At 37.7% G+C, this 14280-nt stretch overlaps 1 protein-coding gene across 1 annotated transcript in view; it reads left to right on the forward strand.

The window, feature by feature from the left end:
• DNAJC1 (DnaJ heat shock protein family (Hsp40) member C1) overlaps positions 1-14280 on the forward strand; it is a 108890-nt gene that overhangs the window by 80071 nt on the left and 14539 nt on the right. Inside the window, exon 9 of the mRNA XM_061468292.1 lies at positions 13640-13759. Within this exon, the coding sequence (XP_061324276.1) occupies positions 13640-13759 (120 nt within the window). The remainder of the gene's footprint in view (positions 1-13639; positions 13760-14280) is intronic.

Consider the following 14280-nt stretch of genomic DNA (forward strand, 5'->3'; position numbering starts at 1 on the left):
CAGTCTGTAAGACTGTGGGTGGTTCAGTGTATTGAATGTTTTTTAATACCATATGTTAATGTTTTCAAAATATCCATAATATGCCATGTTATACTGAAGCAGATTAAAGAAGAGTATCCAGCCCTTTGCTGTTAAATATTTGACACTTGTTTAGTCTGCTTAGTATTTCATGAGACAAATAATAACTTTGCAAGGAAAACCCCTCCTTACTAATAAAGACTAATCATATGCGTTAATGTATCTGCATGCCTTTGGGCTCATCTTCTCTAGTGAATTTAACAGCATGGCCAAAGTTTTTTTAATTTATCAAGTAATTACAAAAGAAGTTGCCACCTGCAATCTGTTGAGGATTCACTACCCTATGCACATATTGAAGTTTAGGAAAGTTACAAAATCCTTTTCTAGAAGAATTCATTGACATGTGTACTCAAGAAGATTTGCAGTTTCATGTTCTCTATCAAATGGAAATACTTTTCCAACTGCATTTAAAAATCCAAATAGGGCATTTTTTTGGAGAGAGAATTAAATGAAAAACACTTTCTTTGGGAATTTGTCTCCACATTAACGTATCACAGGCCAAACGTAGTTACCTCTTCAACCTATAGTTTATTTGATCTGCATGCTTGAGTGTCCTACAATCAAATTTACTGTAGAGCTTCTCACTTTTTTCTGCATTAAAACAATTGCCTTGAAGCAGCTAACAATTAAAAAATAAATGAGTTAATGCTTTCTGCCAAGTCCTACCATTTAAGTTGTAATATGCAATTAACTACATTTTAGTGTCTGTTCAATTACATTGACTTAAATAATAATCTTAGTGTTATATTTATGAACTATTTAATTGTGACATATTTTTCTCTAGCTTCTGTGATAAAAAAGTAGATTTGAATTTGAAAATGCAGCAAGAAGTAACCTCTTTCCCCCTATGGTTTGCTGAATTTGGTGTAAATATGACAGAACAATTTTGTTTCAAAGACAGATAAAAATATGACATAATTTGATCTATTTTTTTGTTTGAAATCTGCTTCATAGGAGGAATATTCGGAGTGCTTTATTGTAATGTAGGTAGGGACATTGAAACATTCATGAATGTATTTGTTCATACTAAGAGCTATAGGTTAAAAAAGCTTCATATTTAGAATCAAAGCCTGGTAGAACCTGAAGTGCAAAAACATCTCTTTTAGAGCAGTGGTTTTTTTCAGGTGTATATTGCTAGAGACAGATGCTTTGCTACTTTTGGCTTTAGCTCATTTTAAAAGGAATATGGTATTTTAGTTGATGCATTGCAAATAACTGTTGTCTTTTTATATTAATACTAGAGGGAACTTGCTCTGGAGCAAGCTCCATATTAGAATGGATTAGGATTTTCTCTTCCCCTTTGAACTCAAGTCACCCCAGGTCCTTTTAGCATGCTGAAAATCACTTTGAAGCGTTCTCTAATTTCCAGCTCTGATTTACGGTAGATTAACACCTGAGTGCTCATGTCCTGCTTCTGTGATGTGTTAGTCTGTTATGTTTATGTAATCGGGTGCAGGGGTGTGAACGGGATCAGAAACCATTCTGGATTAAACAAAACAAAACCTGGCATAAAAAACATGTTTGAGCTTTTTTGTTTTCTAAAGCTAGATCCTCTGTGTCTCTGGAAGGACCTCATTTCATTCATTTGGTATTATCTCTTGTTTTTCCGAGCTCTGAATAAGAGTAAACCTGGCTTTTTCTGTGTCACTTCCAGTTGATAAGATACCAGTCTGTATATAAATTGAAAGGATCATGCACTTGATTTAATGCCATCCCATTTGTATTATCATAAAGTTCTTGGAGATGCTGATCTTTGCCAAGGACCACAATTTCTAAATACCACTTTTTTTTTGGTGGTGTCCAATCCTGTTTCATGAGAATCTAGATCTTGGGGCTGGAATGAACCTCAAGGCATCTTGTTGTTTCCTTCTGTTAAACAAGTTCCTGTATTGCAGTGACCCGTGCCTTGATTAGATGCTGAATATACCTCATTTTGGTGAGGACTCAGCAGCTTCTGTACCAGGAAGGGTTCTTGGTATCTTTTAATTAGACCATTGCTGGAGAAGTCTTGCAATTCCTATCCCAACCTTATAACTTAGTGTCCTCCAAACAGCAATGTGAGCATGAGTGGTGGATCTGTTTAAGAAAGGAGGGAAGAGTATAATACAAGAAAAAAATACTCTTTCTTCTAGGATTTTCAAAGCTTGGTGCCTGTGAGCAAGCAGAAGGATGGCAATAACTGATGTGATGATTATGTACTGAGAGATGTACTAAGAGAACTGTAGCTCCTGAAATGTTGTCCCATATACCATAGGAAGGATGACCTCTGAAAAGAGAACTCAAATTTACTGAAGTGCAGCAACATGATTGTAGTGGGCTTTTTCCCTCCATTGGTATGTTGTGACTGCATGGAGGAGTTGTGGGATTTTTGGGTTTATTTCTGCACTGACTTTGATGGATAACCCTTTTTTTTTTTTTTTTTTTTCCCCTCAGACCATGTAGAATTTTAAGCAGCATAACTTTGAAAAAACTTTTACCTTTATTACTAATTTCTTAACCTATAAATTACTTATGCCTTTACTCAAATGTAACTGTTTTAACAAGGCTTTGTGATTCACGGTAGAAGAATGTGCTTCAGTGTACAAGAATAGGCACAAATGTGAGTGTCCCTCTGAATATCAGGAAACACTTTTTTACTGTGAGTGAGAGAGCACTGGCACGGGTTGCCCAGGGGATTGTGGAGTCTCCATCCTTGGAGGTAGGTATCCAAAAGTTGTCTGGTTGTGGTTCTCAGCAACTGGCTGTAGTAGCCCTGCTTGAGCACTGTGTGGATCAGATGACCTCCAGTCATTTCCCTTCCAGTCTCAACTATTCTGATTCTGTACTGTTAAGTGGTATACATTTGCTCACTGACTTTAACTCCGTTTGCAAAGAATGCAAGGGTAATGTCAGTCTTAATTGACTAAAAGTATTCTGAGAGAAACATCTTATGAATCAAATGTTAGTTATGACTTATATCTTCTGAAATAGAAATTATTCTTCAGAACACCTCTCATTAAAAAAAAAACAGGGGTAGGAAGTTCATTAGTTGATTTAGGCTTCTGATACTATTTGAGGACTGTGTAGGGAATAATTATTCTTTAAATGAGGACATTTACGCTCTAATAACTTTGTTCTTGGTTTTGTGTCCTTTGCATATGTGTTCATTTTATCTGTGTTTTATGAAATTGTCCTTTTTATCTGTGATCTTTTTGAACTTTTGTGATCACAAAAGGGCTACAGTATTTCAGTGAAGACAACCGGTACATGCCGCCATTTAAAAGTGGTGACACTAGCATCTTCAGAATGTGGACATCCATGGAAAATTTTCCCTTTTTTATAAACTAGAAAAAAGAAAAGATTTTTTTTTCAGAAGTGCCTAAGTCGTTGAGGGAGTAAGTTTTTCTTAGAAATCAGTAACTTTTACCTAAAGTTATCACTGGTTAGTATACAAAATCCAACCAATTTGTTTTGTTATACCTAATTGATAACAATTTTCTATTTCTTGTGGAGGTAAATTTGCAGACTACTGTATTGCTAGCAGAGTTTTACTTTAAATCTTGTAACCAACAACAGCAATTGTAGGTGCCAGTTACCTTCTATTCCTGTAGTTTTGAGGGGAGATTACTGAAGAATTCTTCCTAAAACTGCTCCTAAATACAAACCAGGATGTTGTGATTTGTTACTTCATAGTTCCTTAGTGGCTTAGTTCTTTACTGTGGCTGATTGCTATGTGCCCAACCAGACACTCTTTCACTCCTTCTCCTCAACAGGACTGGAGGAGAAAATAAGGTGAAAAAGCTCGTAAGTCAAGGTAAAGACATGGAAATCAAGTAATCAATTACTGTCACAGAGGAAACAGACTCAACTTGGAGAAAAGTATTTTATTGCCAGTTAAAATAGAGCTGAATGGTGAGAAACAAAGACAAAACCTAGAACACCTTCCTCTTAATCCCCTTGAAGGTGACGGCTCCACTCCGTCTTTCCCAATTCTTCTACCTCTTTCCTGCTCCCAGTGGCATGGAGGGCTTGGAGTATGGGGGGTTTGGTCAGTCTCTGATAGTGCCTTGCTGCTAATCCTTCCTTCTCAAACTTTCCTTGCTCCAGCATGGATCCTCCACAGGCTGCAGTTCTTCAAGATAAACCTGGTTCAGTATGGGTCCTCCGTGGGTTGTGGTTCCTTCAGGGTATACCCATCTGCTCCGTTATGGGATCCTCCACAGGCTACAGTGTGGATGTCTGCTCTAGCGTGGTCTCCTCCATGGGCTGCAGGGGAATCTCTGCTTTGGTGCTCCCCCTCCTCTCTGACTTTGGTGTCTGCAGGGCTGTTTCTCACACTTTCCTTCCCTCCTCACACTGCTGTGCAGCACTTTGCCCTTCTTAAATACACTTCCCCAGAGGTGCCAGCAGCTTGGCTGATAGGCTTAGCTGTCTCCTGCAGTTGGGTCTCTTGGAGCTGGCTGTGACCCACACAGGGCAGCTTCTCACCTATTTCCAGAGAGGCCACCATGGCTACCAAAATCTTGCCCACAAACATCTGATAAATTTCTCACTTTTCCTCTCATATTCCTAAATATTTTTGCAATAAAATCCTGAAGTATCATGCTTTTTGCCTCTCCTGTTTTTCCCGGTGATGTGGCTTTAACCAGGTGACCATTCATATCAGCGATTAGTCATTAACAAGGCATTATTTTAGAGCAATTTCAGCTCTGTTGAGGAGAAAATATTTTTATTAAACTAATTTAGAGATGCTTTTTAAGGTGTTTTTGTTCTGCAAATCTGAAAATTACTGCTCAAAATTGCCTTCCCCTAAAGATTCTTTATGAAGAACTGGAGTACTTTCACAGAAAAAAAAATACAAACTGCTCTTGGCTCTGAATTCTCAAAGTAGGAATAATGAATAAGAAAGGGGAGGAAAGGTCAGATCTGAACAGCTTTTTGTAATTTGGAGATTTACATGGAAAAAGGAAGAAAATAGACACAAAGAAAATCTGTAGAAATTACTCAGGGATTGGAAATGGTGTCTACTGATACTTGGAGAGTGACCTTTTAACTTAGCAGGTGCCTTCATGGGAGCAAATAATTGCTATTAAAGGGCCATTTGGTCTGGGAGGAAGACACAAAAGGGCCAATGGCTAGAAGTAAAACCCAAAGACGTTGGAATCAATGCTGTATAATAGCAATCATCTTGAGAATATAGCTCATCCAGCGCTTCATTTTTAAGTCACTCTTTGCCACCTTTTCTGTTGGGTGTCTGATTACTACTGTCTTTCAAATATCTGCAACTTTCTGAATGTAGTCATAACTTTAAATGACTTCCTGCTTCATGTAGCTGGTTCTTAACTTGATTTATATTCACTTCTCACCCTCCTCCCCTGCTTTTTGTCAGTCTGTCGCAACACAAACTTTTCAGTCTTAAGGTGTGGCTTATTATACGTCAAGGAGGAGCCTGGCAGCACCATGTAATTCTGCACAAGCTGGTGGTGAAAGACTCTTATTATTCACTCAGGCTTCCTGCTTAGATTAAATAAGCAATATATATAGGTACATACAGATGCACAGCTTAGGAATCAGGAAGCTGAATAATTCCTTTTCAACCTGTGAAATATATTTGTTAATAAAGATTTTAGTTGATGTTTCTGAATAGGTGGCAACTGTTTTTGTTTTCCTAAAAACATAGGGGAGATGTTTTATTGACATTATGCAGTTATGGACTTAATTTGCATTTTGGTTTCTAATATTCTTATACTCTCAAAGTAAAATCGGTTTTTGGTTTGGGATTTTTTTTGTAGTGTTTATAAGTCATCTGTTGACATGCATTTAGGAGGGATTAACAGTCTGCTTGAAGTTTAAAAAAAAAGTTAAAATTGTGAGTAATCAATATGGTAGCCAGTGGAAGAATCTCAAATATACTCATTTTACTGGAATGAAGTTATTCTTGTCTCAAACTAAAAAGTGAAGATAGCTCCTTAATTGGATGGAAAAAGCTGCAGAAAGGGAAAGTCTTATGCAAAAGAGCATAAGTTTTTCAAGTCAAATGTAAATCCAAAATAAGGTAAGCCCAAGACCAAATAATTATTACTTTTTTGTAAGAAAGTAGATGAAGGAGCACTGCCAAGGATTTTGTTGAAGTAGTGGATGATCAAAATATCAAGCAGTTTCAAGAATTTGCTAGGGCTAAAAGTCCTTTTCACCCATGTTTACTGCAAAGGAGTTTAGGGAGTTTTGACATCATGTGTTGAATGCAGGTGGAAAAGGGAGTGTTTTAGGTGGAAGCATTCATCTGAAGTTGATAAATAAAAAATTGCTTGGAATGATGGTCTTCACCATTAGTTGAACCTAAATCAATTTAATACTGCTGTTAATATTTTAGCAATTATACTTAAATGAGCCTTGAAATGAGAGATGGCAATAGTACACCAGTTTTTGAGCTTCACTGAGAGTTCTGGCAAGTGCAGGCTGGTTAGCATGAATTCCATACTGGGTAAGTTTTTGAAATTATTAAATGAATGAAATGTTAGATGTGCTGATTTTAAAATAATAGTAAAAAGTCAGGGTGAATTTAAAGAAAAGTTATACTGCCTTATTAGAGCGTTGCAGTGTACTTGGGTTTTATAAAGCTTTTGGCAGGATCTGTCAGCAAGGCTTCTTACAGAGACAAAGCAATGATAAGATGAAAGTCCTTAGAGTAATGCTTAAAGAACAGGAAACAGATACATTTTTGTTACTGCAAAATGTCATTAGAGTTGTTTCATGTATATCTGCAAGGATCTGTTCAGTACTGGAAATGGTCTACAGTGTGGTGAATTGCAAGGGGTTATGTAGAATTCTTCAGGGCAGCACTAATTGAAATGTCTGTGAAATCATTCTGAAACAGGAGAGGTCTAGAAAAATATCTCCTGAGGAGTTCTGTGTTTTCCTACAGACTGTCCTACTGCAGAAAAATTTTCAGCTGTGTTTGTAATTAAAGAGACCACGCTGCTTACTGGTGGAGATTTGGGCTTGCATCAGGTAAATGGCTTGCATGGGGTCCTGAAAATGTTCTTATATAAAGTGAAGTCTGCCTTAAACCCTCTGGGCTTCATAGAAGGATTAACAAATAGGCAGGGAGGTTATCTGATTGATAAAGTCTGCTTGGTTTTCCAGAAGGGTTTAACAAGGCTTGTAAGCTTATAAGGAAATAAAACAGTCATAGGATAAGAGGAAGGATAAATCCTAGATAAATAATTAGTTAAAGATGGAAAATGGAGGTAGGAACAGCTCTTTTCAGTAGAGCAAGGTTATCAGTGAACTTCAGCTGAGTTTCTGCTGGGAATTGTGATGTATAACAAAAATTCTAACATGGTAAAAAAATTAGCCTTAAGGTGAGTTTATCAATGATAGTATAATTTGGAATAGAGAAGGTGAGAACTGACCCTGAAGAACTGCAGAGTGATCTTAAGAATTTGACTGCTTGGGCAGTAAACTGGCAGAAAAATTTCCCAGCATTTAAATACGAAGTGATGCAAATGTTGATACAATGAATGGTTGTCCTGTCTTCATGCACAAGATGATGAGCTCTGACCTGTCCTTGAGGAGTGAGATGTTAGGAGTTGCCAGTACTGGCTTCATTGAAAAGATTGGCTCATCCCAAAACCCAGTGCAAATGTTACAAATTGTTAAGAAGGGAATAGAGACAAAACCAGAAGAATTCCACTGTATAAATTTATGATTATGCAGTTTTGTACCTTGTTTCAAAGAGGTTGATTATAATGGAATTGCAGGTGGTTGAGGAAAAGGCATGATAGGCAGTATTATGCATAAAATGGCTTTTACATGAGAAAGCACCTGAGTGGATTAGGACTCTTTTAGCCAGGAACAGACAATTCACAGGGGAGTACTCTAGAGAGCTAATTTAACTAAGTTGTAAGTGACATGGGAGTCAGTAGACTTAGACTATTTGCTGGTTCTTCACTCAAAGCCAAGAGATAGGTCTCAGCAAAGCTAGCAGGAGCCAGGCTCAGAACAGACAAAATATGCTGGTTCCTTATATAATGGGTAGCAGGTATGTGCAACTCCCTAAGAAGATGATGCTGCAAATACAGAAATTTTACATGGTTTTGGGGAGATTGAAAAAAACACTGAAAGGCAGATTCACTGGGAGTTACTAAATAGATAAAATAACCTAGAGAAATTTCTTGAGCAAAAACCAGTTGGAGTCTGGGAAAGTAATAGGATGAAGTATAGAAGACCTATATGCTTGCCTGCCTTTTACTTGGTATCTGCATATGGTTCCTGTTTTTTTCAGAGCAGAGTAAGACTGGAAAGGATGAATGATAAACATAATGTTTTTTGTTATCACAAAGTATATAGTAAAGTTTTCTACAGCTGCACTCACTGAACGCAAATAATGAGCTTACTGGCCTACCTTGACCATTGCTCTGGGACAGTATAGCTGTCTTTGTTTTTTTTGGCTCACTTAATAAAAACAGTACTCATGGAAGTTGGATTTGAGCAAGGTCTTTGAAGCGCCAAAGGATTATATGAACATGTGGCTCTGAATATGACTTCAGATCATTAATACTCTTTAGCAGATCTTCAGATCTTCACAAGAGATCTTTAGAACTGCAGAAGATCATTAGGGTTCAGCAGCCAGCTAGATGTGTTTTAGACTTGGTACAGCAAGACTGGCTTCAGACTTCTTACAGATAAAGCAAAGAATTGTAATAATATAGAATATTATAAGAAAAATAAGACATTATGGGCAAGAAATCAAATAATGAAAACTTCTACGTTCTATTTTTCCAGTAACTGGATAGAAACACCACTTTCTTGTTAGTTAAATGTTTCCTGATTTGCAAAACTGTCTGGGATTTTACTAGGACCCTTGCTCTACAAATGCTTGCACAGATACTTTTAAATAGATGCTGCCTCATGGTTTATTTGCAAGATTGTGGACAAGACATGCTCAGATCAGTAAATCACCAAAATTAGATGAAGCAGAGTCCTAGCCAGACTGAAAACATTAGCCAAACTTCTGTACAACAGTGATTTAAATTGAATCTATAGTATATTGATGGCAGGAAAAAATGGTCCAAACTTAAAATTTAATCTAAAAAAAATGTAATTATCTCATTGTCAAATCAGCATAAATAGAAGTTTCTTCATGAACTCTCAAATACTAGCCACTTCCCAATTTTATCAATAAGAGAGTACACTGTTTTATACTTATTAATGTTAACATGTCTAAACAAGTCAGACTGTTTTCTTGAAGTGTTTTATTGTCTAAAAAATCTTCTTTTAATGTAATTGAAAATAGAGCTGTTAAAATTTAAGGAAAAAATACCAAGAGTGTAAAACACTGTTGTGCTGGAAGAGGTAGTACAAAACTGCAAAGATGCACGTGTAACAGTGATGCCACACAATGAACCACATTCATATTTCTTTTCTACAGAAGGTACATAGTGTTTGAATGAACTAATCCTTCAATACTGGCAGCTATGTATAATAAACCATGTTAGAGGATTATTATTTATGGGAATGCGATGAATTTTTTATATCTACACTTGTAGCTTATTTTCATTTTAAAGACTGTAGACCATAACTCTGTACTTTTAATTTTGTATTCAGTATGGGGAGTTAATCCCAGAATGGGGCTTTTTTGATGCAAAATCTCAATGCTTGTGTAGTAACAACAGCTGTCCCCTCACCATGTGGTGTCTTCCATTGCTTTACTGTAGAGATGAATTTTGGCCCAGTGTTTCAGTAATATTGGACACACATGGTTTTAGGTGACAAAGCAGTATGTTTATGCATTCATTTGACTCTCACAGTTACAGTTGGCTACAGATTAGAACAGGGAGAATACATTCACACCATGACCACCCTCGTAGCTGCTTGTAGTAGTTGGATCACAGTAGGCGCTGTTGCATCTAAAGACACAATTAACTGTTGCTGAGGAATTGCAAATTCACAAAAGCTCTTTTACAGCTTTGCAGTTAAGAGTGGATTTCCTAAAAGCTTTTTCAAAGATTTTCCAAGTTCATAAATGTTTTAAGATCTTCACATTCTAAAATTATCATCAGCTTGAAATAAGGTTAACAAGTTGATATTTTAATATAGCTGGTGAATTCTTGTGCTGTGAATTAGCTATGTAATTAGCTACACATCCACAGAATGATTGTAATCTTGTCTGTTATTTAGGAACATAACCTTATGAGTTTTGTTATATTTACAAATTGTTGGTAAAGTTGTAAGCACGTAGGAAAATCAAAGGTTACCGAAAAAGCCTGAAAATAAAACTTACCAGCAAGCTTCCGATGTCTGCACATCACTGAAAAGATCATCTTGATTTCCGTGTGTAATTGCTTAGATATGCTTTGGTTATGGTAAGAAAGAATAGCTGTGAATTTACTTTTTAAAAAATAAGAGAAAGAAAGAAATAACACCTCCCCCTACCCCCAAAACCAACAACAAATACCTACAAAAGTTTTAATAAAAATTAGATACAAAATTATAGCAAACTGCATATTAAGGCTATTTTTGAGGTGTGAAATCTTATTATTTTTTAAAGAAAAGACTGCTAAGATTTTTGGGTTATTTAAATTCCAGTGTGAAAATTATTCTAACTAGAATGTTAAATACCCCAAATCTTCCCTTCTAAACATTTCATAGAAATAGTATAAAGTCTACATATAGATATAACAAATATATGAACTATATTTCATTTTTAATACAATAAAAGTAGTAATGTGATTGTGCAATGTGGAGACTTTCTATGTATCTATCATTTCTTCCATAGGCCAGAGTGTAATTGTATGATAATGCACATATTGTATGTGTGATATCTCTCACATACACACACATTATTTAAGCATCTTGCATTTGAATCATCATAGATAATTCGTTTTATACTTGTATTATAAACTATCCAAATATGAACGTCTGAGGCTTTCAGCATTGAATAAAGGACTACATGGATCCAAACTAGGACGACTGATGAAATCCTTGCTGCTATTGGCTATTATTTACTGTCTTTTAAGTGGCAGGTTGTATTTATGCCAATTTATCTGCTTCAGGGAACACTCTTGATAGCAGAACAAAGTGAATAAAAGTAGTTTGCTTTGCAAATGAATGCAAATGGTGGAGCCTTTCGGGAAGCCCTTTAACAGGAGCGATGCACTTTGATTATGAGTGAAGCTGCCATTTGGACATGGTGAAAAGAGCACGCTTGAACCATTGATTGGGGGAGACAGTAAGAAGTCAGGAAGGGCCCCGTTAAACTTGCAGTGCGGCAAGCGGATGTCAGTGTGGTTAGAGCACAGTGGGAGAATGACAGGCAGGATTAGTGTCAGGGAGAAGCTTTGCTGTAGTTGTGGAGATGGTCCCTGGGGTCACTCACCTCTGACTGTTGTTCTGTCCTGATGGCTCTGTAATGCAAACCATTTGATACGTGCCTGTTCATTATCGGAAATGGTGATTAGAAGAGGTATGTCATAAAGAATTTCTTAAAAATAAATAAAATGGCAAACTACTGATGGTAACAAAGATTCGGCTCTGCGGTCACTGGCAGAGATGCTGCAAATGTCAAAGATGGTTACTGTGTGTTGCCTGCTGAGGCAAGTGTGATTTGATGCCTTAAACTGTTCTAATTGTGGGTTCCTTGCTTTGTTCACTTTTATATGGCCGTTATGAAGACAGTTATTTATAACAGATTACGTTGTGTCTTCTGGTTATGGGGTGGTACAAGCATCCGGTTTGGTTTTGTGGCATAACTGTGCTTCTGTGGGGAAGGGGTGTTGTTTAATTGTCTTAATGGAATATTAGAATCTACAGATTTCATTCCTGAATCATCCCAGAATGCTAAAACACAGGACAGAAAGCTAAAACGACTGTTCTATTTAGAGACTTTTTAAAACATAAAAATGAGGACATTTTCTTTGGTTTTGCTGGAAAAAATCTTACATGTGCAGTAACTCAGTATCTAAAATTTTGCATCTTAAACTGTGGTTTAATCATAGAATTGTTTAGGTTGGAAAAGACCCTAAGGTCATTGAGTCCAGCCATTAACATAGCACTGCCAAGGGCACCACTAACCCATACCCCTAAGCACTGCATCTATATGTCTTTTAAATATCTCCAGAATGGTGACTTCATCACTGCCCTGGGCAGCCTTTTCCAGCAACAGTTGTTAATCAGCACCCCAGGCCCTTTTCCTCTGGGCAACTTTCCAGCCACTCTTCCCCATGCCTATAGTGCTGCATTGGTTTGTTGTGACCCAAGAGCAGGACCCAGCACTAAACCTTGTGGAACCTCATACACTGGCCTTGGCCCATTGATCGGCCCGTCCAGGTCCCTCTGCAGAGCCTTCCTGCCTTCCAGCAGATCAACACTCCCACCAACCTGGTGTTGCTGCAGACTTACAGAGGGTGCACTTGATCCCCTCATCCATATCGCTGATAAAGATATTAACCAGAACTGGCCCCATAACTGAGACCTGGGGAACACCACTTGTGACCAGTCACAACTAGATGTGATGCCATTCACCACCACTCTTTGGTCTCCCATCCCCTGAGCAGGTCACCTTGTCGTAGGAGATCAGGTTGGTCAAGCAGGACCTCTCTTTCATAATCCCATGCTGACTGGACCCAATTGCCTGGTTGTCCTGTACATGCCAGGAGATGGCAGTCAGGATGTTCTGCTCCATAACCTTCCCCAGCACCAAGGTCAGGCTGACAGGCCTGTAGTTCCCTGGGTCCTCCTTCTGGCCCATCTTGTAGATGGGGTCACATTTGCTAACCTCCAGTCAACTGGGACCTCCTCAGTTACCCAGCACTGCTGAGAAACGATGGAAACTGGCTCTGTGAGCGCTTCTGCCAGCTCCCTTGATACCCTTGGGTGGGTGGATCCCATCCAACCCCAAAGACTTGTGTGTATCTGAGAGGTGTGGCAGGTTGCTGACCATTTCCCTTGGGTTATGGCAGTTTCATTCTGCTCCTTGTTACTGTCTTCCTTCTCAGGGGGCTGGGTACCTGGAGGACAACTGGTCTTACTGTAAAGTTTGAAGCAAAGAAAGCATTAAGTGCCTTATCCTTTTCCTCATCCTTTGTCACATCCCACCATCCATTAAAGGATGGAGATTCTCCTTAGCCCTCCTTTTGTTGCTAATATATTAAATGAAATATTTTTTTATTGTCTTTTATGGCAGTAGCCAGATTAATTTATAGTTGGGGTTTAGCCCTTCTAATTTTCTCCTTACAAAACCCCATGATCTTTAATAATAGTGTTACTGCTTTTTATTTTTGCTGTATTTTATATTATGTACACTGTATAAATGTTGATAGAAATTAAATGTGTTAGTCTATGTAATATACAAAATGCATTTTTTGAATGTTAAGGATTTTTAATATCTTACTGTTAGTCTGTTGGCTTTATGCATTTTTGGCAACAGCACAAGGAGACGGTACCCAGATACTTGAAGCTATTGATTACTTTTATTACATGATTTGATGAATTCATTTGAAGATTATTTTTTTCACTATATTACCTCACAGAAATATGTCCAATATCCCAGTGTAATGAATGTTTTACAAATGTTTTACAGGCACCTGAATGGACAGAGGAGGACCTCAGCCAGCTGACAAGAAGTATGGTTAAGTTCCCAGGGGGCACTCCAGGTCGATGGGAAAAGATTGCTCACGAATTGGGTCGATCAGTGGCAGATGTGAGTTCACTCAGATTTGCATTGTGTAGAGACTGACAAACCAGAACAAGACGGGCAGTGTAGAACCAGACGTATATGGGGGCTGACGTTGTCTTTTGAGAGAGGCTGCAGTCCTTTTAGGACCTGGAAGTGAACCATTAACTGACTATGCAAGAAGCAGATGTGAGCCAGTCTCTCCCTCCACAATTAACAGCTGTAACTGATCAGCTGGATGGGGGATTCTAGTGCTTACAGACTTGAGCTACTGTAACCCAATAACAGAAAAACAATGCACTTCAGGTTTTGCAGCAACTTCCTTTCACTGAGCGAATGTTTGTGTGACTTGGTTAAAGATTACATTTCTGTTTCAAGCCAGTCCTTAAAAAATGTAGATGAGCTAATGGTGTTTAGACAGGTGGTTTCCATTAATTAAACTGAAATATTTTTACAAACTTTAAAACAAGTTATACATATGATACTATTTCAAGCCCTTTTCCTGGATTATAGCATGGTTAATAATGTTGTGTAAAATGATTAATAGC

The sequence above is a fragment of the Pezoporus flaviventris genome, unplaced genomic scaffold (assembly GCF_033815535.1).
Source record: "Pezoporus flaviventris isolate CSIRO_AGI_PZ_B2104156 unplaced genomic scaffold, CSIRO_AGI_Pfla_v1 ptg000047l, whole genome shotgun sequence".
NCBI lineage: Eukaryota > Metazoa > Chordata > Aves > Psittaciformes > Psittacidae > Pezoporus > Pezoporus flaviventris.